Genomic DNA, 25,365 nt, shown 5'->3' with positions numbered 1-25,365 from the left:
TAATAATTATGGATTTTCTTGTCAGAAAATTACTAGCCGAATTATTTAATTTTCACTTAACATTAAACCCTACTTAGACACTGTTGCTTATATTGAATTAAGATATGTTTTGAGATATATTATCTATGTCCTTTTTTATTTTTATATCCTCAAGGAATTAATTTTAAAAATGTTTTATGCGTAACGTGCCATATGTATCTACCTTAAAAGTATGTTTCTATTGATATCATATCGGTATATATGCATTTATATTTTACTGTTATTAAGTGAAATCAAAGTAAATACACATACAGTTATTTGATAGCAAAAATATTGCAATATATTATAAGTGAACTTTTCATTTTGTGAACAGAAATTTTGATCCAATTTTGCACTAATCGATTGCTTTTGGAACGCCATTTTCTTCGTTGCTCATCGCGCGATTAAATTTTACTTGGCATGAAGTAGTACAATGAAATAAAGCTAAGATTATGTAAATCTAGTACAATATAGAAACTATACGTGTAATAAAGGAATTCGAAAAAGTTTCACCATATTATATAGTGATATATACGTATATATAATTTTATATATGGTAGATTTATTTTTGTGGGCACTACAATTAGGATAAAATGTTCATGATAAACCGTGGGGGTATAATAACAATGAAGTGTTTGATAAATGATATGATTTAATTCCATTCGTTCATCGATTCTTCGTATACTTTAGTTACGTCATAAAGAAAGTTATCAATATTAAGTGCAACGTTAGTAACATTTCACTTGGTGTGTCATTTGTCTCGGATTGTAAGATTATTAAATCGCATTTAAAGGTCGACGAAAAAAATGGGTAAGCTCTTTACTTTTTATATTTTGCTGTTTCGCCATTTTGCCGGTAGTATTTTTATACTTGGTTCATACATTATTCATTTTTGAATATCGTAAAATAGTTTTTATATTTTATTATAAAAGCTCATTTTATTTGCGGTTATTCTTACTATAATCGAAAACGATAATCACAACTTTGTGTTTTACATTGAAAATATTGAAACAATCAATGAATATGTTATAGAAAATACAGGTGCAGTTATGATTGAAGGAGAAAATTACAAAGTAGTAGATGAGTGTATCGAAGATCAAGATACATCTAACACTACCCAAAATAATTCTATGGAGAACTCTCTAGAAACTGAAAATGCACCTATGGTTGCTGAAGACAAACCTATGGTTGCTGAAAAAGAACCTATAGTTAGTGAAAAAGCACCTATGGTTGCTGAAAAAGAACCTATAGTTAATGAAAAAGCACCTATAGTTGCTGAAAAAGAACCAGTGGTTGCTGAAAAAGCACCTATGGTTGTTGAAAAAGAACCTGTGGTTGCTGAAAAAGAACCTATAGTTGATGAAAAAACTTTTACAGTCAATGAAGAAGAACCTGTAATTGATGAAAAGAAACCTATGATTGTTGAAAAAGAACCTGTAAATGTAGAGACACCAAATGAAAATATTAAACAAGATGAAACAGTATCACATGTAGATATAATAAATAGTGTATCATCGGATAATTTAAATACTAATAATAATGATCAAAATAATGTGTCATATGAAAAAAATGAATGTACAGTACTACCAAATATAGACTCAGATAATTTGAATATTAATAATAATGAGCAAAATAGCATGTCAAATGAAGAAAACAAATGTTCAGAACAATTGAATACATATTCAATTGATTTTACTGCTGATATTAATTTAGATCAATTGGATGATCAAAAAGATATAACAGACGAAGATGTTCTAGATCATTTAAATGAAATTGAAAATATAGTTTTGAATAGTTCAGATTTTCCAAAAATAACGGAAAATGATGAATCTGATGAACAAAATGTGATATCTAATTCAGAAAATGATGTCACAATTATCGAAGAAGATGAAAAAACCGAGAAATGTGAGGAAACAAAGAAATGTGAAGAAACAGAGAAATGCGAAGAAACAGAGAAATCTGAACAAACTGAGTGGTATAAGAACAAGGTAATACATAAAAGATAATAAAATACATTTTATACATAATTTGTATTTTAAAATTGTTACTTAAAAGAAATAATGTTATACAGCTTGCTGAGAAAGAAGCAATTATAAAAGATAGATTGTCAAAAGTGGCCAGAGTTTTAGGAATTTCTTATCCATGTTACGAACAATGGTTAGAATGGGAAGAATCTGTGAATGGATCTCCTCTATGCAAATTGAAGCCAGCTAGACAATGTTGTTTGAAAAAACCATATACGAATCGTTGGAAATTTATCTGTAAGTATATGTAACTGTTTTGATTCGTATCTCTAATAAAGGTGGTAAGAAGTAACAAGCAATGCATTTCGAATTTTGTGCATTTAGGTAGCAGAAAAAGAGTACAAGAATCTCCAAAAAAGACAAGCGATGCTGATACTTATTTTACGAAAAATGTAGAAACAGTCTGGAAATTAGAAGCAAGTGGGGCGTGGGGTGTTAATGTAAACAATGAATCTGAATTTCCACCTTTTGTAATGCGTGCTGTAAAGGTACATGTAGTCAATTTTATTTGATTAACACTCGCGGTTGGAAGACAACGCAGGCGACGGTACTGGGTTCGTACGGACCTCAATCTGTATACCAGTGGTCGATTGCTATCCCCACCAGTTCTTCGAACTGGCTTCCTACTTGTCCCGACGGTCAAATATGTTTATGTTTTTAAATCTGTGAAATATCAATATGCCATGTTATATGTCTTTATCCCGTCGGCCAATATCCAAGGCACTGCTATATTATATACAAGTCATAATATAAAGTCATAATATAATAGCAATCGTGAATAAATCGAAAATAAAATAAATGCAGATAAATAATATTTATTCAGACGCGCACAGTAACATTTATGTAAATATTAATATTACATTTTATTCTATACTTATTATTATTATGTCCAATAGTTAAGAAACATCGTTTCCTTTTTTCGATTGTTGTAGCTACTTGTTTTATTATTTTTCGCGTCTAAAGGCCGAACGGACTCGGACATCGCTGTCCGAGTGTTAATACACTCGCTTTAGTTTTAAAGGCCGAAATATGTTCAGGCGTTTTCATAGTTACTAATTTATACGTGTAATATTATTAATTCAGATTTATAATGACTTTTACATTGCATAGATATTTGAAGAATTTCTTCAAACCACAGAACCAATTAGCCAAAACTGTACAAACGAAAGCTTCGCTGATGATATATCTGTAGAAATGGAATCAAAACCAAATATTGAAACAAATATTGAAGGGAAACAGGAATGGTCATGGTTACTTGTACGTTGCAATAGCATGGATGAGCTGATGCTATTTGCAACTGGAAAAAATATTAATCGTTCTACAATGGATCGTTTAAAACACGTTTATGAGTCTGGACCTGGAAAAGATTGCAATGTGAAGTCTCTTTATTGCAAGTCCACAAATAAGTAAGAATAGTTCCACAAAACTTACGACCGTTATTTTACGTGACTTTTATTATGAAGTAAATAATAAATAATTACATTATACTTACTAAATTTAGGTGTGATGATACTACTGTCACGGATACAACATTTTTGGTAGGGTCAGAAGCTTTAGATGAAGTTGTGGGTGGATTAAAAGTACAACTTGCACCTAAAACAAATTTTTGGTCGAATACTGCAGGTGCAGAGAATGTAGCTAATACAGTGATGGACTTACTTGCACCTAGTCCAAAGTCAACTTTGCTTGAAATAGGATGTGGCATTGGTCTTATTGGATTAATGATGGCATCTGTAAGTAATAGAGCTACATTTTTATTGAAAACTGTTGTTATATTTTTATTTCAAATTAAAAAAATGATTGCATTGAAATTTTAAATTTTTATAGAAATGTCAACAAGTTATAGGAGTGGATTCTCCATCAGAAGTAGAGGAAGCTGAAATGACATGTGAATTAAATAATATAAAAAATGCTTCGTTTATTATGGGATCTCCTACCGAAGTAATAGGAAAAATTATTACAGCAGTACAAAATCGCAAAACGTGTGCAGTAATTAATGCGAATACTAACATAGGTCGAGGTATATAAAAAACATATTACAAATACGCAAAGTTTATAATCGTCTCATATTTCAAGAATCTATTATGATCGATAACGATTAAAACTCCTACCAAGTATTTCATTAATTTTCATAATTTTCAATAAATTATTTAAAAATAATTATAGTAAAACAATATTAATTTATTTAAATTCCATATATATATAAAGTATGTATATTTTACAGCAATTGAAGTAATGACGTGTCTCAGGAAAATTCCATCTCTTAAACGAATAGTGATGATAACTACATTAACTAAACAATCAGTCCGTGCTATATTAGAATTAGCTAGGCCTGCAAATAATACTACTTTCGGATCACCGTTCATTCCAATTTTGGCATGTGTTGTTGATACTTTACCCGTTGGTCCTCATTTTGAAGCTGTTATCTTACTACAACGACGTATGATAAATAAATTCAACCAACAATGGTGCGGAAAAAATGCAGGGGAGAATATTAGAACGCCAGAAATGAAGATAGGTGAACAAAATACCAACGGAGCAGATAAGAAAATACCAAACAAAGGAACTGAATTACGGACAAAAAAGAACTTTAATAAATCGTTAATAAAACATCCTGCAAAAAAATCGAAAGCACCAATAAAAAAACCGGGACATACAAAAGCTACTGAGATTTCTACTGCAAAAAATAAATTCAAAGGGAAACGTGCTCTTTCTCCAGATAAAAGTGAAGGACCACCAAAGAAAATGCAGAAGTTCGTTAAATTTGGTTCCAAAGCTTGGCAAATGGGTAAGTTCGTATTTATTTATCAACATTTTCATAAAAGTTTAGTTCTTTTGTTATTTACAAAGTTTATATAAAATTTTAATAACATCATGTTTCAACATTAGATTTATCAACAAAAAAGAAAAACGAAAGGGCAACAGAAAACTCACAATTGCGCATCAATCCGTTATATGAAAAGAAATTACGAGAGCATAAGGAGCAAATTGATTTAAGGGAAAGACTATCTAGTAATCGATTTGATACAGATATCGCTCAAACAGTAAAAGAACATCAAGCACTTTTAGAAATAGCAAAAGAAAAATTAAGCGGACCAGCACCAACTGTTGACGTTAATACCGCTAAACAATTACAGAATATGTTGAATATGGTTTTAGAGCAAACAAATAAGCTACAAAGTCAGCTTCCACGTTCTGTTTGGGATCGTATTGCACCACCAGAAAATGTAAATTTAGATCAAAGAGAAATTAAACAGGAGGATGCTCTTTTAAAGGATCGATATATTCAGGAAATGAGCTCCCAAGATATACTAATCACAACGGCAAATAAAAAATGTTTAAATAATGAAGAATCTGAACCGAAAACATTTTATAAGAAGTACAATAATTTACCGCCTTTAGAACCAAATACAATAATGCCAGTGGGACAACCTACTGATTATAGGTTAGAAAGTCCGTTTTGCACGGGTACGACGGAGCGATATGAAACAGACATGCAACAACAAACTCAGGAAAATTCTTGGAATCGAGATAATAAATCATTCGAAAGAAATCGTTGGAACGAAATGGGACCTATGAGAAGAATAATTTTACCTATGAGAAAACAATCTTCTCCAATAAAACATCGTGCAACCGTTCCTAAAAGATTTTCTCCTAAACGTCCATTATTATCTCCCCCAAGACGTCCGTGTTCCCCTCCTAGAAGGCACTTTTCTCCTCTTGGCCGTCCAAACTCACCTGTTTATAGACAACGTTCTCCTTTGAGACGTCAAATGTCTCCTCCGCTGAGACGTCAAATGTCTCCTCCGTTAGATCGACCTGTCTCGCCATTAAGACGAGTATTACTACCAAGACGACCCGTATCACCGAGACGTCAAACATCGTCTCCACTGCGAGTTGAAATGTCTATGAATCGATTATCACCATTAAGACGTCAAGCGTCACCTTCAAGACGACAGATATCCCCAATAAGAATATCTGTATCTTCTCCTAGAAGGCAATTATCCCCAATAAGGCGACAAATGTCTCCATCCAGAAGGCAGATTCCTTCTCCTAACCGAATGATATCTCCAAACAGACAGAAAATGTTACTTTCTAAGCGACAAACAGTGCCACAAGAAAAGCAACAAATATCGTCAATGAGGCGTGCAGAATCACCACAAAGATTTTTATTTGGACGTCTCGCATCACCGCCAAGAAGACAACAATCTCCACAAGGCCGACAAATGTCACCAATGCAAAGGTATGTCGATGAATGGGATATACCAAGCAGAGGAGCCATTGAACAAAACACTGGTACTTGGCCTCGATCTGCTGAAAGAATGATCAAGGAACAGAATGTCTGGCGAAATGAAAAACCTTCAACATCCAACAACGATTGGGATCAAACCTCGTCTAACGATAGACGTCGTAAAACATTCAACCAAGAAAAATGGGATTATAAAGAGTCTATTCATGACGATACATGGATCAGTGGTTCAAATAATTGGAACTCTACAAAACCTATGGTTAAAGAAACATGGCCATCAAGTACTGATAACAGATGGTCAAGTATGTCTAATATACCTGGAAGTAGTAATGATAATTGGAATATTCGTGGAAAAGAAAGTGCGAATGCTTCAAAAGAATCTTGGTTGGACAAAAACAAACAAATTAGATGGGACACATTAAATACTAAAGATTCTTGGAAACAATCTGACAAAGAAGATTTAAATGATTTACCGGAAGATGCAAGAGATCCTTGGGGCGATGATGGTAATTTAGATTTAAAAGAAAGATGGCACAAACTTGAAAATACCGCTACATCATCCACGTGGAAAAGAGAAAATGAACAACAGAGTGACATGTGGTCAAAACAAAAAGATGATTGGCAAAACAAAGGGTTACCTTTTAATGCAAAACCTCAATGGCAAAATAATGGCATTCAAAACGTCGGAGAATCACGTTGGATGTCTCAAAATGATAATGAGAAAAAAAATCCATCAAATGCTTGGCAAAGTGGAAAAAATGTAGGATCTTGGCAAACACAAAATTCGAATTTTCAACAGCAACGTTCTTTTTCTACCACCCAATTTAAAGGTTTACATTAAGATCTTTGTTCCTTAATTTAATAATATTAATTATTAACAATTTAGTTTGTTAGGAAGTTCTTATCATTACATTACTTGGGTCACAAAGGGGAAACCATAAGTTTTTTACGTTCCAATCAAAGTAAAATGTATTTAAAAGCTATAACATAGGTAAAAATACGTGATATTTTTATAATGTAACTCGCGTTACATTACACAATTACCTATTACTGTAAAGTATGTTTTACGAATTAATACAAACAAACGTTTATTTAATTTTCCAAGCTATTATTTTGATGTTTAAACATTGAGGATGTTTATAAAGTATTACTTCTAAATACGATACGACTTTCCACAAAAGTTTAATATGTTAAAATAAAATCAGGCAAATGGTAATTATGAATATCTCCTTTGAGACAGTATAAAAAGTAAGTTTATATTGTACTTTTCAAATAAAACTGCATTTACATAAAAAGATAAAATATTTTCAATTAATTTTAATTCACATACTACACATATATTTAGTCCTTGAATTATACGGATTCGTAGATACGCGACTGTGTTTACATTTAGATCATTGTATGTACATAATTTGTATATGTGTATGTATTTATATATTAAATAAAATTTTCTTTTCAGTTTTTTTTTGATAAAGAAGTACATGCAGACTTATGTAACTTTGACTAACTTTTAAAACTAAGACTGTATGCCAAATTGATTGAAGTAAGAATATAAGGTCAGTTTTGGAATGATTTGCGAGTCGTACTAGGTTCGACGTTTTAGTTATGTAGTTCATTTTTTAAAAATGGATGTTAACCAATAAAAAAAAAATACGCGTCAAATATATTTTTAAAAACTACCTCCCATTAATTTCATCAAAATTGATGTACTTCTATGGATTCGATATGTTCCCTTACAAGATTAGTCAGCATTGTCCATACCCCATTTACTCATAGTATATCCTACAATCTTTTTAACCCGAGACTGATACTTTTATTTTTCCACATTACATATCTTGTACTCATATTATTCGATGTACATAGAAGACCTTGAAACGAATTAATCGCGTAAGTGGAGGATTTACTGTGTGTATACATGTACATACAGACATATTACATTTGGCAATAGATATTTAAACAGTTATAAAACTTTAATATATTCATTATCGTGAAAATGGATTAAGCGTTATAATCACATTGTGAATTGTTTAATAATTGTGACACTTTCACATAAAGAGTGCATATAATAAAAAACATATTGTCAATATACTTATACACATCAAAGACTAATTTAAACATTTACTTCAATTTACGTTTAAATGTTAAAATTTTCTAAATATGTAAACATGAAATCCATTTAAAATCATTACTTAGCTAACAGTATTTAATTTGAATAATAAATGATGAATAAAAACTGCAACAATTTATTCGCAACGTTTATTTGATTGAATAGTTACTTAAATAAGCTTTTGTTTATTCAACTCGAAGCATAATTTTGATTGTATAATTCAGATTGTAATTTTTGTTGAACAAATAACGCATTAAAGAATTGTTTGTTTTTTATTCGTTATTTAAAATTTGCATGTAGATAAGAAAGTTTTTTATTTTCTTTTAATATATATATAAAATACTTTAAGCATACTTACTAGCTGTATTATGTATGTATAATAATATGAAATTGCATACTGCTTACTATACTTACATTTGTACATGCGTACTTCGTATATGTACGTACGTGCAAATGTTATATGTTGTAACGTATTTACACTGAGTAAAAAGCAAGTTTTAAATATTGTTTACATTTAAGATAATAAAGTCAAAGTATTTCTTTTATTTATGTAAATAAGACTAACAAATGTTTCGTTCAAAGGTATAATATGCTATGATTTTTCAAGCTTATTATATGAACGAGGTTAAGATTGACTACAAGAATGTTTTTTTAGGTATCTTCTCTTTTACGAAATATCACAAGTAAAAATTCATTTAACAATGGACGTACCAATTTATTACAATGTTCGTTGCTTTCAACAGAGCAATCATTGGTCAGTACATCTAATACCGAAGAGGTATGTAGTGATTAAGATATTCAAATAAAAATTAAGTTGGGATAATTATATTCTAAAACTCAAAAAAAATTAACCAAATATAAATTCAAACATTTCTCAATACTGAATTAGTATTATTCTAGTGATCGAATTCCGTTTGTTTTTGTAATGTTTAATTTTATTAAATATCTTTTTAATATGAATTCATTGAAATGTAATTAAAAAATGTCCTGTACAAGTTTTTTCTTTTCTTCTGTAGAAAAAAATCTGTAAATAAAATTAGATGTTTCTGAATTTAAGGAATACTATTTTATATATTTTAGCCTCCTGATAAATTGTACTCAAAGATAGAAGTTGAAGTTAGGGGAAATGACCGTGCTGTTTTAAAGAGTTACGGAATATTTACTACTGCAGCAGCAGAACATTTAAATATTACTATGGGTAGAAAGTAAGTAACAATACTAAAACATATAGTTCGAATAATATAATTTAAAAAATTAAAAACTTTAATAAAAAAATTAACAGTGTTGCACCGTACAAAGCTATTCATGAAAGGCTAACAGTACTAAAATCTGTTCATGTTCACAAAAAACATCGTGTCCAGTATGAAAGGAGGACATATTATAGATATCTTGATTTTTTTAATCTGACTGGTTCAACAGCAGATACTTTTCTAGAGTATATACAAAGGAATCTTCCGGAAGGAGTGGCAATGAAAGTTACAAAGGTACGATTATATCTGGTTTTTTTTAGTATATGTAAAATGCGGATAAATATATTTATTATAGGTGGAAAGAAGAACTATGCCGGACTCAATTAAAACAAGCGAACTCTACAAAACGGAATAGGACATTTTTTACTATTATCTTTATTTTAGCAAATAAATAAATGAATTGAGTAAAATTATTGCAATTCAGTTTTTTTTCGCTAATGCTGTTAATAAGCGTAAGAGTAATCGGAAATGCTTTATTGGGCGTTTAGAACATTACATTTTGTTCTTTTACACTACCATGTATGAATAATGATATTAGTTTTACCGTTTCGATCCCATCATTTTACATTACAATTCATAATTAAGTTCGGGGATCAAGAACCTGCGGTATTTTCGTACATTTTTTGTTTATAAATTATATATTTTCAAACGGCGCGTATTTTATTATTTGTTACCATATGGTTATCCGCAGGGCGGCCATTGTAAAATTATCACGGTGGCTGTTGGAGAGTAGCGTCCCCACGTACCCGAAACGCTGGCGTAAACCAGTTGCATGGATTGCAAGATTACGTAAGTGAAAATGTTGATGGTGACACAAAGGTCCTAGCATGGCTCAATTCAGACGTTCATTAACATTTATATACGTCTACGAATAATCCCTTCCGCACGCCATAACAGAGAGAACAAGATTTGTTCACAAAAGTATAACTGCGAGTCAAACTGTTAACAAATGAAACTTCTACTTTGGATTCACATTTACGGAATAATACTACAAGAAATGAAAGATACAAATCTGGAGAATACCTCAGAAACTAGTAAACGTGAGTGTGAGTTGATATTGTAACTACATACCAAAGGAAAATCTTATCAAGGAATTGTGGAACATGTAAATAAAAGCAAGTCGATCACAGAATTTAAATGTGAGTTGATAATGTAACTACATACCAAAGGAAAATCTTATCAAGGAATTGTGGAACATGTAAATAAAAGCAAGTCGATCACAGAATTTAAATTAAAAAATACGGAACATCACGAATAATGTTCCTACCAGACTATGAACAAAATTAACTTTCAGAGAAGAAAAGAACAGTTAAAAACTGGAGAATCGTAACACTATTCAGACCGGAGGTCAATGGCAAGGATCGAGCAACAATACCTGATTCCTGATTCGTACGCGTACAATACAAACAAAACACACTACTGTCGAGGGACAACTCTAAGGTAGATCCACTAATCACAAGACAAACAAGAGTAATAACAGCGCTCGGATCGTCTAGAAGGAAGTGGGATTAGCGTTCCGATGAAGAAGAAGAAGGGGCACGAGAAAAAAATACGTACCAGATGAAAAGCAGAATTGAGCATTTCTTCTGTGAATGAGAGATGGATCTAGATGTGGGGGAATAAGAAGTGTTCCGAATCAGTCGGACCTAGACATTATATAGAAAGAGATTGCTCAGGAGGCGGCCTACAATTAATGATGATTCCAGTGCCGAAAGACTGCCATATGACCAAACGCTTGACCAAAACTGATACTTTTACAGAATGAGATTAGGCGACATACGTGTCGTTCCTACGGGGTTCCGGTGTCCCCATACGGGGGCAACTATGCGACACACGTTAATATATTTGAATAAGCAGTGGATTGTAAGCAACTTTTTAATCAGTTTTACTTTTGTACAATTTTTCATATTTATTTGTTACGATGAACTTTCGAAAATATGCCATTCCTATATCGATATGTCTTTTTCAAAATGACCACACGCGAATATAGTCAATTTCGAAAGCTGTCATTCTACCATTTCTTCTTCTCCATGTTGGTAACCACTGGTCCTTTGCATTCCAAAATTTTAACATTGCCTGAAATATACATTATCGATTAATTATGATATACAGGATATATAAAAACGATGGAAGATGCTTAAGTAGTTTCAGCAAATGAAGTTTCCAGACGTCGATTCTTTTTTCCTACACGTTTTTACGGGCTATTATATATTTATTTTTTATTCAACTTGCCCCAAGTCTTACGAGATCGAAGAATAGTAATAATTTTACCTTAGCTCCAACGTTCTTCCATGGCTTTGCATTGCCTGAATTAATTGTATTATCAGGAAAAACGCGTATACCACCGACTCCGAGGCCAATAGTAATGTGAAACTATTAAAAAAAGCGAATTTAAAAAGTATACAATTATGTGTAGTGCATGTGACATACGATGTTAATTGTACCTCTTGATCGAAAGGTGCTATTTTGTCGAAAGTAGTATTATTCAACCATCCGTTCGTTTCAGGATTCAGTTTACCAACTTCTTCATCATCAACCATAAACTGAAATCCATCACTGTTCCAAATCGTTGTGTAAACATGAAAATCTTTCGTCCACCTTGGACCGTTTTCTTTCAATTTGGAAACCATATAGTCGTCAACATGTGTAGTTGTACCAAGTCTAAATCCAAAGTCTAATTTTCTCGAGTCGAATATGGTTCTGTTGGTGGAATCAATTAAATTATCATTTCCACGAGCAAGGCCAAGGATTACACGTCCGCTGGAATAGCCTGCACCGTAATTGTCGTATTTTGGTTCCAGCCATATTTCTGTTAAAATTAAATTTATGTAAAAAATAATATCCCTGGCAACATATTTCGATTTTTACAAAATCGTTGAGATGGTCCATTTTCTAAATAATTAGCGTGTTTGATATATTATAGGGCATGTTTTACAAAAAATGGTTTCTTTTATAGAATGAACTGTATCTAAAGTACCGACGAAGATGTGAATGCTTAGTTTTTATTAGTGTTGTCTGTTAAGTGACTATCCTCTTGGTGCTCTCATGCAATATTTAATCGAGATTGTAATGTAAAATTTAATCGCTACTCACCTGGATATAACCAATCACCTTCTGGAAATTTTGCTCTTATTTCAATTTTACCGTATCGAAAATGAAAACTATCCTTTGTGGTAAATCTGGCAGATATAACGGGCGGCAGAATGTTGAAGGCCGCGGCGTTTCGTGAACATTCCGACGGAAAATTACTGGTACATCTATGAGATATAGAACAATTTCGAATTGTTGAATCAAAACAAACGGTACACGAATACGCAGTTGATTAAGTATTTCTTTTCAAACGATTAAGTAATTTTGAAAATACACACAACTATATTTACCCACTAAGTTGCATTCTACCAAATGCAGTTACACCTTCGCCATATAAATCTTCTAAAACCATTGGTTTGATACGAAGTTTTCCATTTGCAATTTGTACTAAAGGTTGATGATGCTCATTGTGGTACACACAAAATTCGTAATCCTATGATATTAATAATTTGTCATGAAGCATAGAGAATTGGTGACGAAGAATTCAACATTTAGGCTTTGATTTTTTGTTGAACTCGAAACGCTGAATGGAAGGGATTTGGAACGATGAATCGTGAAAAGTTAATCGTGCATTACTGTACGTATTTTGTTAATTTTGATGAATGTTACATGTCTCCAAAGTTTGTCCATTAATTTGTAATAATCTGTTGTTGCATGATTTTTTGCATTGTTATAATACGAAATGAATGAGAATGTTCTTGTTTTCTTATTCTGTAACTTACAGGGCCCAAAGGTATTTTGATAATGCGCGTCCAAGTTAATTGGTTCAAAGAATCGAAAGTTTCATTTAACAGCAATTTACTAAGGGAACTTCTGGGCTGTACTGTAGTTGTGTTTTGAGTTCCGTCTGTCTGAACTATAATTAGAGGGTACAAATTTTTATATTTTTCATTGATATGTTCTTTATTTTGCTTATTATCTATATAGTTTATATTTCTGATTATCTCAAATATACAGGGTGTTGGGCCACCTATGGGAAAAATTTTAATGGGAGATTCTAGAGGCCAAAATAAGACGAAAATCAAGAATACCAATTTGTTGATGGAGGCTTGGTTAAAAATTTATTAACGTGTAAAGTTCCGCCCGTACTGAATTTTTTTCTAACAAGTGGGTAGGATTTCGAGGCTAGGTCTATTCACCAAAAATGATTGTAATTGACACCTGTAATTAAATATAATTTTTTTAGTATGATTTGAAATTTTTGAATTTCTTCTAAAAATTTCAGTACCTATTCGAATTTCTTTTTCGAAAGTGGGTAGGATTTCAGGATTATAATTGAGCCCCGAAACCAAAAATAATTTTTTCAGAATGATTTGAAATCTTTTAATTTAATTTTGTAATAACTTTGTAATGAAGCCTCAGTCAAGAAATTGATATTATTTTGGCCTCTAGAATCTTCCATTGAAATTTTTCCCAGGGGTGGCCGAACACAGTCTGTATTAATCTTGATTTTTCGATTTCAAGAAAGTCATTAATGACATGTGGCTTCTCCGAGAATCGACTACGAACGATTAAAAAGGGAGAACACACGTGGGAGGGGCTTTTGTACTAGAGAACACTAATGTTTCTTTTATATTTTTCTATGAAAAGAATAAAAGTTACAATTATATACCACGCACAAGTAACTGTCCATGTTAGATCTTTTCTGGTGTATGCTGTACCATTTATTTGTGCATAAATCCAGTAATACATGATTTCTCCATTCTTTAAATTTAAATGTTGCTTTTCAAAATACCATTTTCCATTTTTCTCTTTGTATACGTCACCCGATATTTCTCCCACTTGATTGGGTGTAATTCTTTTATTTAAATTTCCATGAAATGAAAAAAACTGTAGTCCTTCTTCGTCTGTTGATATAAGAAGTACAATATTCACATTATATCAAGAATTTTGTTATGGTAAAGATAAATAAATTTTGTAACAAAAATTTAGAAAATACGACGCAAAGCGAAAAAGACTTTTGTAAACTTGGCTAAAATATCCGTCGATATACACTGTACGATTTTCACTGTAAGTATACCAGGTATACCTTGTCTGTGGTACTACATTACCAATACTTGATATTTTTGTTCTTTTCGCATGAATCACGCATTGTGTTATTCATCAGGAAAACACGACTAACGGGAATTTATTAACTCCTGGGAATTACTACTAAGATGCACGCATTTATCTATCGTAACGTTCATGACATATATTAACAATTAAATTAATTTACGCATTAATAATTACGGATAAAACATGGAATATTTTATGTAAAATAATATTAGTTGTAGGTTATTCTATTTTGTATACATATACAATTAATATTATTTACTTACTTGGTATCGATATTCGAATTCCATTCGGTTTTAGAACTTCGAACGTTGGTTCAGGCAAAACGTAAGAATTCACGTCTGTAATAAAACCTACAAACTTTAAAACAAATACGATGAAAATTGGAATAGAATCATCGTAGCCGAACATATTCCTTAAAATTCACAATTTAATTCATACGACGAAAGTTATCTGTGACGAAACGTAAAGCTGTTAAAAAAGAGTGCGAAAAATAATCGACTTGCACTGTGAACTACCGACGCTGCACTGACCTGAGTATACGATTCTGATAACTTCTGCAACATTTTAAACCAGTCTTTGCATTCGTCATATCATTTTGTTCGAGGGAAGTCCCCAGGCCAACGAGAAAAAATGTACAAGAATGTTATATCCTAATCCGTCAGACATAACTAGCATGCGAGTAGAACATTGGTTTGTCCACTTATTTTCGAAAGATATTCAAATCTAATAACTTATTTTAAGTCTTAATATACTAGAAACAATTATAATATTTTTAAAACCGACAAGATGCATTGTGTTCAATACTTTGCATCGTCAGAGCTTTCCTCTTTTTCGTTACTTTTTAATCATACGTAAGGAATGTCCAATGAGAAAAATGTAGGAACTTTATCAAAAATATTTGCTTTTATCGTAAAAAGAAGAAAGAAATCAGCATAAAATTCGTAAAGAACGATAGAGAAAGGAAATTCACATTTCGCGGGGATTAGATGAATTAAAGATCGATTCTTGACTAAAAGTCAGACATGCAAGAATCGATTTTTTAGAAATCGATTCAATATCGATCATCCCTAGCTAATAATCGAATTACTCTATTATCGCTAATATCAGCTGATGCATGTTGATGTTATAATTTCGTCGTAAATCTGGGCCGTGTAAATGATAGTCATATTTGATCATATAAAAATGATATGCCCTTCAAACAATTTTCTTTATATACAAACTAAAATTTGAAACTATTGTTTGCGCTGCAGTTTGTAAATAAATTCATGTACCTCCACGAAAAATATTTTATTCTATCTCCTACAATATCGCATTTGTATGCACTTATTAACAAAGACCAATAAATATGGAATATTCGGTAATTATTTAGAAAAGGTAGGGTCTCACCGATTTCGATGATTTTTGAATATGTTGTAGAAATCACCATTTGGAACAGCTTTTTCCTATACATACATATAACCGCCGCTCGACCTTAGTTTCCGAGATTTTTCTTCAAAAAGATCGCTGCTACTGCAATGAATTCTATCTATACGTGCGTGCCTGTGGCAGCGTGTGTGTAAACGTTGAATCGCCGATTGTTTATTATTACTATAGATACATCGAGGCGGCTGGCAATGGATGCGTATAACGGGTGTGCTTAAAAACTCGATTTGAGTAGCCGGCTGCCTAACGGCGGCCGGTATAAAAAGATCTAACCCAAACCTAACTATTCTACCTAGCAACTAATATAATGAATTAGGTCTGAGTTAGATTTTCTTATACCGGCCACCGTAAGGCGGTTGGCCATGCATTCATTTTCTATTTCAATTTTCTTTATTGATATTATCAGAAGTGGGAAAGATTTCAGCCATTATTTCGAAAAATTTCATTATTCGATCATTAAAATCATATTGTCGACGGAAGAAGAATTCAGCTAAATAGCCTACATAATGTATTTGACGAGTTCCATACTTTGAAATATTCGAACCTTTGACAGTAATGCGTTTAATAACGATACCAATGCAGAACTAGATTTAGCTTGATACATTGTACATTATTTGTCGTCGGTTGTCATGCCGATTAATACAAACAAGAGAAAAAATTGACGATCGTGCACTGACGCATACAGAGTCACAGACATGTACATATAGACAGAATTCATTGTAGAGTAGTAGCAATCTTTTTGAAGAAAAATCTCGAAAACTAAGACCGAGCGGCGGTTATATGTATAGGAAGAAGTTGTTCAAAATCTTGATTTCTACAACATATTCAAATATCATCAAAATCGGTGAGACCCCATCTTTTCTAAATAATTACCAAATATTCTGTTACATACAGTTGGTGACTATGTTTCACGCGCAGATTTTAATGGTTATATTCTGAACGCGGTTTGTTTGATCAATAAAGGATATATACAAAATTTGTACCATGTTACTGACAAAAAACATAACAAAGAATAGTAATCTCAGAATTCTATCGTGTGACTCTGTATCAAGTATTCTAAGCAGACATTTAACAAACGAAATTAACGTTCAATCTAGGCGAAATATTGTAGGTTATCTTATGCCTCATCGTGAAAAAATTTTAAGTAAAAATAATGATATGAACAAAATAAATCATAAATTAGTAATAAATTTTAGTTCAGACAGCGACAAAGGATATTCAGTTAATCAGTGAGTATTGTATTTATACAATATTTACTTCTAACTCTAAAACAAAGCATTTATTCATAATCTTTATATAACATTTCTTCTTCCTTTTAACGTCTGAATTAAGTTCATAAAAAAGATTGATTTTTCTTTTTGTTACAGAGAACTTACACCTGTACAATTTGAAAAAGTTACAGATGAAACCCTTGAATCTTTGACAGAATACTTTGATGAATTGATCGAGCAATCACCACATCTAACAGAAGCAGATGTATCATATGGAGTATGTCTTTCAATATTAATTTCATTATTGTGTTATGGTTATATCTTTCAGTATGTTATCATTAATAATTCTATTCATAATGTATTTTTGTAGGATGGTGTATTAACTGTTAAATTTGGTAAAGCATATGGTACTTATGTTATAAATCGTCAAACACCAAATAAACAAATTTGGCTTTCCTCTCCAAAGTCTGGTCCAAAACGATATGACTTTGTAAATGGTAGATGGATTTATAAATATGATGGAAAGACAATACATGAATTACTGAACAATGAAATACCAGCAATCACAATGAGTTCAACATGTTTTAATAAGTGTTCCTTTAGTGGCAAAGAGAAAGAAGCTGTAATAAAGAGTCTCTAATTTTATCAAACTTTTAAATTGTAATTTTAATTAGAGTGATCGATACACTGAACATATTTATGTGTACAATATTGAAAATATAAAATTTCAGTTAATGTATATAAATCGTAAAATAAAATAGGCAACATATTGTTATATATTTATGTGGGTATGTATAACTTTGTAAAATATAGACATATTTTAATATTTGCATGGTAGAGTGGCACTTATTCTAGAATTTTTCATTTTACTATGCCTTATAGATAAAGGCTTAGATAAGCAATTTATTTTTAGTTGTTCGTAGGATCTTCGTTGTTTTCGACAAATGGTTGAAATATCCGACTATGTATTTCTCGACGAGTCGAAATTAAATCCTTTATACCTTTAAAATACATGTACAATAATTAATGAATCCCAAAGTAGAGTTTTAGGAAGAATCTATTAATATTTATAGATTAAATGAACATTTCAAGTTCTTGAAAACAGACTTTCTAGTGTCCTATTCCTAGTTATAACGTAAAATTGTGGTTTGCTAGTTACCAACACGGCGACGTACGTGTTAGCACCTGCGCGATTCGCAGCATCGTGCATCAACTGCACAATATTTTCATGCACATCTCTCTTTATACATACATATATCACATGCACTTAGATTAATGCGACCAACCTTTTTTTCGTATGTACATATCATACACATCAAAGACAAACTTAATATATGCATTGTTGCCTAAGATTGAAGCACACAACTTGATGACCTTAGTTATTTCCGATATTAGTGGGCTGCTTCAAAATTTTTTGCCTACATTAATTTTTTCACTTTTCATAACTCGATATTAAATTTTATGTGACTCGAACAGCAGGTCGTTAATAGAATACCTATGTAAATTAATAATGCTCGATTTATTACACTGCTACACATTATTACTTGTAATTTTACATTAATAAATATTAAAAATCCCACTATTCTTTAAAGTATGTTATTGTATATTGAACAGATTGCAAGAATGGAGATTATGGAAGATGGCAATTTAGTAGATCGCGTTAGAATTTTATTGCAACGAGATATGCAATATTATCAGGTAACGTTATATGTAATTTAATGATATAATTTTGAGGATTAATTCCAATATTATACAATAAAATATATGATAATATCATCAGAGCATTGACCGAATTGTGAAGCAAGATGTTATTTTGCTATAGTTGCTCTCATAATCATGGATCGGAAATTTTTGTTTTAATTCGGCCATCGAGAATATCTTTCTTTTCCTCATCATTCGATTAAGCTTTTATAATTCAAAAAAGATGTAATATCAATTATTTTGTCAACCTTAGGTGCACGTATATCAAAGATTTTGAATGTCCATTGCATATTGCAAATAAGTTTTCGATTAAAAACTAGCATGCCCGTAGAGATGCTGAAAAAAATAGCTCGTCTTCCTATTATATGAGTATAATATTATTAGTCTGTTATCCTGTAATATTTTGTAATCTATTATGGCGATACAGGAAATGCAAACAGTGTTGAAGGAGCCATTGTGCGTACGTATATGTGGCGGAAAGCTCGATTTCCCAAGGCATGCTTCGTTTGCTGCTATTAAAATTGTGGCATGGTGGGAATTAGATTACCAAGCTGCTTTCAATCGCCATTCTGGCTTAACAAAATCGACCGTACACGGAACTGTTACGAGTGCCGATAGCGGGGACGGAGTAATTAAAAAAATTCAACCATCCGAATTCATATTACTCGTTGTCGATACCGCAGAAGATTTATTAGGTACAATAGATCATATCTATATTCAAAGTAAATTGAACTTGGAACTTTCGTAAACTTGTTTATCTTATTAATATTTTCTAATATTTAATCAAACTGTATCGCGTTACCGAATAATTTCAGAACATTTGCATCTGCTTATTCAAGAGTCATTAGATCATGCGGACTTAACGGTCTTAACAGCCACTTTGGGAGCAGCAGCGTTAATTCGAAATTGTTTATGGTGTTACTCTCAACAAACTAAAAATTTAATTTCCACACAGGCAAGGTATTCTAAACTTGTTAATGTTAGTCTTTCCTATTTCTTATAATATTATCGATCAGCGAAGTAAATTTTAATTAACATAAAATGCGTATAAATCTCTTTCGCTACGTTGTACGTATTTTCGATTACTTACAGCGAGAAAATAAACAAATCCTACAAATCTTACCATGAAATGGCTGAGGCTGTCGCGGAAAGGTTACTAGATTTACACTGTCGCTTAATTTCATTATACATACTCAATGAAGCCGATTCTCTTAGTTGGCACGACATCAAATCATTCTTCGAACGCGAACGGTGCTCCTTTGTGATACAAATGTGGTGGCTATACATGCAAGGTAATGTAATTAAACATTATGTGTAACAAATGTATTACCTCCGATTCGAGATACAGTAGTAATGCATTTAACGCAATTAAGATGTGATTCGCCTCCGCCATGCATAATACCTGAAAAACTTGGAAAAGAAGAAATGCTCTAATAAATTTGTGCACCTGCAAAACATTGGATCACATTAATATTAATTGTCATAAGGATAAGAAAATTTTCATTGTGTCTAATTAGTCTTATATTTTCAGCGACAAAGGCAGATTTATGGAACACCGTTTCTCCAAAAATGGCTCAACGAGTCTTCTCCGGAATGTTGAACGAGTCTTTGTCCATTATTGTGACGAGATTTATCCACGTAAGGGCGTTGAAAAATTTATACAGGGTGTTCGGCTACCACTGGGAAAAATTTTAATGAGGGATTCTAGAGGCCAAAATAAGACGAAAATCAAGAATACCAATTTGTTGATGGGGGCTTCGTTAAAAAATTATTAACAATTAAATTCAAACATTTCAAATCGTTCTGGAAAAATTACATTCGATTGCGGGGGTCAATTACAATCATTTTTTAGTGAATAGACATACCTCCGAAATCCTGCGCATTTTCGAGAGAAAAATTCAGCACGGGCGGAATTTTAAACATTAATAACTTTTTAGCGAAGCCTCCATCAACAAATTGGTATTCTTGATTTTCGTCTTATTTTGGCCTTTAGAATCTCCCATTAAAATTTTTCCCAGGGGTGGCCGAACACCCTGTATTATTTCATAGGGGCGGTCGAGGCAGTAACAATGTCCATTAATTAGAATATTAAATATGAACTGTCATAGGCTCGGCCGAGTTTAGCGCGATCTCAACAATTTTGGACAGACGCCTTCAACGTTCTTTGCTGCACTGGTTATCTTGCACTGAACGCTTTTGTTAGCGCCAGTGAGATGATCGGAGTAAAGTTAAACAAACTTCCCGTTGCTGTTAGGGACATCCATACAAAATGCAACGAGTTGTTGATTTGCTTGTTGTTGAGAGGCACGCCTGTCCAAGAATTATATCAGGTATAGAAATATTCGATAAATAAATCGAAACGGGTTCAGTATATGTACACATTTTAATTTTCGTGTGAAAAACTTGATCGAATAACGCGTTTACATTGAGCCTCGTTTCGTGTATTATTCACATTATAGGTTTTTCGTGGGGGATTGGATAATTTAATGATTTTGCAACCACGCCATGGACCCGCAGCCTGGCTGTTATTGTGCGCGCCAAATTTGTTAGGTTCGATCGACTCTGATGTTTACATTTTGAATTTGCCTGAGGATCGAGAAGTGATTTTAGAATTGAACATACTTACGCACCAACCACAACCGAACTGGCCTCAATTAATAAAGGTAACGATCCGTTCAAATATAAGAATTAATTCAAATAAATATTGTCGTTGTCATGAAATTAGCCAGTGAAATATTGAACACAATTATCAATTTTATATCTTTTACAAAGTAAACGTGATTTCTTTTTTTTACTATCTGTACAAAATTTAAAAAAAAACATAGTTGTGAATTATATTATCATTTCCACAAATTCAGTCACGTCAACCGATTGTTGATCATTCCAATCCACATTCGTTACAAAAAAAAAATTAGCGGTCCGGAAATTTTAAAATCCTGACAAATATATATTCGCAAAATTAAATCATTTGGATAAAAATTCTTGTAGGTGATTTCTTCTTTTTACTGTTATTTGTACAAGATTTAAAAAGAAAAACATAGTTGTGAATTATATTATCATTTCCACAAATTCAGTCACGTCAACCTATCGTTGATTATTCCATTCCACATTGCTTACAAAAAAAAATTTAGCGTTCCGGAAATTTTAATATACCTGGCGTATTCGTAAAATTAAATCGTATGGATACAAATTTTTCTAGGTGATCTCCATGAATGATTACGCAGTTGCCAAAATATTATTGAACACTTTAATCCGCGATTGCAACGATTTCACATCCGAAGATTACTTTGACGATTTAGAAAAATTAAGAATCAATGGAAAGAATTGCGGTGGTTTTCTATGCAACAATACGACATGCTATGGAACATTGAAAGTGACATCAGCCTTAAGTCTTTATAGTTTAGTGCACATTTTGACGTGTATAGCGCAGGAACCTGGCTGTGTTATTGTACCAGCTTTAAAGCAAAATCCCAATTGGTCTAATTACCTTGACCGACAACAGGTACTTAAAGTTTCGAAAATAGTAAACGAAATACAAATTTTTGAAACTGCTATACATATACCTCTATGCAGGTCTGGAATCAGTCAAGGCCACCATGGTTGAATGCAATTTTAAAACCATTAAACAATATGATGCAACCAATTATCGAAATACTTTTAGAAGCTGTAAAAGTAAGTAATCAGATATTCCTGACAACTAATTTTGGACCGTTTCTATTTTGTTTCCTCGATTGATTCTACTTCACTAAATGATGAAGAAAACATTTCTTCTGTGGAATGGAAACTGTCGTTTTTATAAACCCAGTAAAATAAATACGAGAATCATATGTCACAAAAACAGGAAAAACTGATTAGATATTGATAAACGTTAGTCTCTAAATAACTGTGCTTTAAACTTCTAGACAGGAGCCAGTATATATCAGACAATGTCGTTGGTAATTGGCTGTTTTACCAAATTATACGAGACTTTGCCCTCCGCGATTTTAAAAACCGCGTTTGTATTAAACGATAATCTCCCTGCTCATTGCCATCCAATCGGTGGCAACGTTCTTCTTCATATTCTTTGTGCATCTCTTTATACCGCTCTTCTGAAGTTTTCGAAGCATTGCAAACCGGAGGTGCAAAATAGTCCAGCTGTTAAACGAACTAATAACGAACTAAACTTCTTCGATTCTAACGATACGCCAGCAATAGTAATCGCTTTGGCCGAAGCTATCTGTAGTATCGACGAGGACAATAAGCACACCTCTCAAATTGACGATTTTTTCCAACTGGTGAAAGCGGAGTAAATATTTTTTACGTTTTTTCAAATTCCTTCAAATTAATTTTCATGGATGTATTAGCTTAAAGAGTTAAGTATTTTAGCATTCAAACGACGGATACGAAACCAAGCATTGATGAATTAACGCACATGTCTTCCTTTATCGAAACGTGTACCGATGAATTGTTGTTTACCGAATCTGGACGACAAGCTTTGAAAGTACGTGATAAAAAATACCTTTTTTAAGCTTGCAAATTTTCTTTCGCAATTTTTACGTTTCAGGTAACGCATGAATTTTTAATTCGTGCATCCGACTTAGTGTTGAATAATTTACGACGTACCGACGCTCGAGAACATTTAATCGATGTGCCCGAGTTTTGCCCTCTTAATAAACCATTAACTTATACAATGTTCCATATCGAAGATACCACGTTTGACCAGGCGAGAAAACACTATTTTATTTCGAGGACCTTTTTAGATATAAAATAATTAACAACGTTATTTTTTTTATAGTTCCTCGTTCAATATGAAAAGACAAATTGGAGGAAAGCTTTAACGATGCCGTATTCCATCACGGTGGAACGCGTACGAAGCCAAATTTTATTACGACCGGAGTTTAAAAACGTCGGCGAATTGACACACGAGGACAGAGAAGCAACGAATTCGATTAAAAAGCTTTGCTCTTCGGTAAAAACAACGTGTACAAAATAGCATTTGTTCTACAATTATTTTTACAGTACACTGCGATATACAGTAAGTGGAATAAAATTATAAGCGAGCAATTAGTTTTTATTTTTATATAGGTTGGCAGGATCTAAAAGGGGTGACACAATATAATTTATTAACATTGACTCTACCGCCAATGTGAATAAAACTATTATTAAAATATAGTGTTTTCTTGTGCCTACGTAATTCAAATTCTTTGAATTGGAGGTGTGCTTAGTAACTTTAAAATTTTAACAATATACTAATTCTACTAATATTATTTTAGAGATTAATTTGAGTGTATTTGAATGGTTACGATACACCTAACAAGGAAATATTTAATATGTTAAAAATATTGACTTGTAAAACGATTAATAAACAATTACAATTAAATATGAGACTTCTGGATATTAGGTGGGACATACAGTCGCCATTGCACACGATCCCTGGCGAGACGGAAAGTATGGTCTTATTGTTAGTCCCCCTTGGTAGAGCAAGTTATACGGGGGATTATAGCCTCTTGTCCCCCTCCTCTACCCCCAGACCAAGCTAGATCCTTCTTGTCACATGCGCAGAAGGAGACTGAATGTTATTCCGATAGCGCAGTGTAACCAGATGAGACGCATTTTTCAATCATGCGCACTAGAAGACAGCAGAGAGGCTCAGTGCCTGAGCTTGGTCTACATCAGGAATAGGGAATTTCGTTTCCGTCTGAAACCATAGAAGTTTTATGCTAGCCTGTCGGTTCTCCCACCATTAGATAGTCGGTCCCCACTACCATTCAATGTATAGGATGATTCTCTCGCCAGAGCCCCGAAAAGTTATCGTATCAAAAAGAAAAAGATTTTCTGTGTTAATACATAAAGAATAATACAACGAATAAAATTAATTTTTTCATCTTTACAATTAATACTTTCCTAGAAACATTATGTCGATGTTAACCAACCGTTACATTTATAATTAGAATTTAAGAAAGCATGAAATATAAGTTATTGCTACGAAAATCGCTGTAAATTTCGGATCACTTTCTTTAAAACATTTTTAGAAATTAATCCATGCGTTCCGAATTTAGCTCGATAAATTAATTACGACGTGCAGTTTTGGATCCCTCGAACGCTTCACTTTTACTTCGATATTTTTTATAATACGATTTATTTAATTGAATGCACCCGTCGATGTTGTATTAATGTATAAAAGCAATAAGACTATTTCCGTTCGAGTAAATCAAAGTTGATCAAAGGGTTTAATTTGACATGCGAAATTTACAAACGA

General features: G+C 32.4%; 5 protein-coding genes across 9 annotated transcripts; 4 read left to right on the top strand and 1 right to left on the bottom strand.

The window, feature by feature from the left end:
- The first annotated feature begins 433 nt into the window (after positions 1–433).
- On the top strand, positions 434–7,390 carry LOC122397895. Of its 2 annotated transcripts, XM_043397380.1 has the most exons (10): positions 434–828; positions 1,051–1,925; positions 1,962–2,006; positions 2,090–2,279; positions 2,367–2,530; positions 3,153–3,448; positions 3,544–3,775; positions 3,870–4,062; positions 4,267–4,830; positions 4,932–7,390. In XM_043397380.1, the coding sequence occupies exons 1-10, from the start codon at positions 825–827 to the stop codon at positions 7,130–7,132; spliced, it is 4,764 nt and encodes a 1,587-aa protein (XP_043253315.1). In that variant the 5' UTR covers positions 434–824; the 3' UTR covers positions 7,133–7,390. The 2 variants fall into 2 exon arrangements, with proteins under 2 accessions (XP_043253315.1, XP_043253305.1); XM_043397370.1 differs by having other exon boundaries at positions 1,051–2,006.
- A 1,437-nt stretch (positions 7,391–8,827) lies between these two features.
- On the top strand, positions 8,828–11,262 carry LOC122396409 (28S ribosomal protein S10, mitochondrial). Of its 2 annotated transcripts, none has more exons than XM_043394905.1 (5): positions 8,828–8,980; positions 9,054–9,176; positions 9,479–9,603; positions 9,681–9,882; positions 10,340–11,262. In XM_043394905.1, exons 1-5 carry the CDS (start codon positions 8,966–8,968, stop codon positions 10,379–10,381), a joined length of 507 nt encoding a protein of 168 aa, XP_043250840.1. In that variant the 5' UTR covers positions 8,828–8,965; the 3' UTR covers positions 10,382–11,262. The 2 variants fall into 2 exon arrangements, with proteins under 2 accessions (XP_043250840.1, XP_043250747.1); XM_043394812.1 differs by lacking the exon at positions 10,340–11,262 and adding an exon at positions 9,944–10,195.
- A 199-nt stretch (positions 11,263–11,461) lies between these two features.
- Positions 11,462–15,401, bottom strand: LOC122396250 (beta-1,3-glucan-binding protein-like). 3 transcript variants are annotated; one of them, XM_043394601.1, is made up of 9 exons: positions 15,324–15,401; positions 15,057–15,243; positions 14,358–14,585; positions 13,461–13,594; positions 13,029–13,171; positions 12,742–12,905; positions 12,093–12,457; positions 11,920–12,021; positions 11,470–11,724 (listed from the first exon to the last, which is right to left on the bottom strand). In XM_043394601.1, exons 2-9 carry the CDS (start codon positions 15,199–15,201, stop codon positions 11,614–11,616), a joined length of 1,392 nt encoding a protein of 463 aa, XP_043250536.1. In that variant the 5' UTR covers positions 15,202–15,243; positions 15,324–15,401; the 3' UTR covers positions 11,470–11,613. The 3 variants fall into 3 exon arrangements, with proteins under 3 accessions (XP_043250620.1, XP_043250536.1, XP_043250446.1); XM_043394511.1 differs by lacking the exon at positions 15,324–15,401 and having other exon boundaries at positions 11,471–11,724; positions 15,057–15,313; XM_043394685.1 differs by lacking the exons at positions 14,358–14,585; positions 15,324–15,401 and having other exon boundaries at positions 11,462–11,724; positions 15,057–15,313.
- Positions 15,402–17,136: 1,735 nt separating this feature from the next.
- Positions 17,137–18,187, top strand: LOC122404596 (frataxin, mitochondrial). The gene is made up of 3 exons (XM_043408692.1): positions 17,137–17,444; positions 17,583–17,703; positions 17,797–18,187. Exons 1-3 carry the CDS (start codon positions 17,200–17,202, stop codon positions 18,064–18,066), a joined length of 636 nt encoding a protein of 211 aa, XP_043264627.1. The 5' UTR covers positions 17,137–17,199; the 3' UTR covers positions 18,067–18,187.
- An 862-nt stretch (positions 18,188–19,049) lies between these two features.
- Positions 19,050–24,125, top strand: LOC122404588. The gene is made up of 13 exons (XM_043408677.1): positions 19,050–19,124; positions 19,555–19,822; positions 19,943–20,087; positions 20,220–20,419; positions 20,659–20,765; positions 21,236–21,457; positions 21,587–21,790; positions 22,327–22,629; positions 22,701–22,799; positions 23,030–23,412; positions 23,493–23,607; positions 23,671–23,829; positions 23,902–24,125. The coding sequence occupies exons 1-13, from the start codon at positions 19,050–19,052 to the stop codon at positions 24,097–24,099; spliced, it is 2,478 nt and encodes an 825-aa protein (XP_043264612.1). The 3' UTR covers positions 24,100–24,125.
- Positions 24,126–25,365: the final 1,240 nt, after the last annotated feature.

The sequence above is a fragment of the Colletes gigas genome, unplaced genomic scaffold (genome assembly GCF_013123115.1).
Source record: "Colletes gigas isolate AHSC1104 unplaced genomic scaffold, ASM1312311v1 Colletes_gigas_Sc00001, whole genome shotgun sequence".
Lineage (NCBI taxonomy): Eukaryota > Metazoa > Arthropoda > Insecta > Hymenoptera > Colletidae > Colletes > Colletes gigas.
Note: the sequence above shows the minus strand (reverse complement) of the source record. Positions and strands in the feature narration are given on the sequence as shown.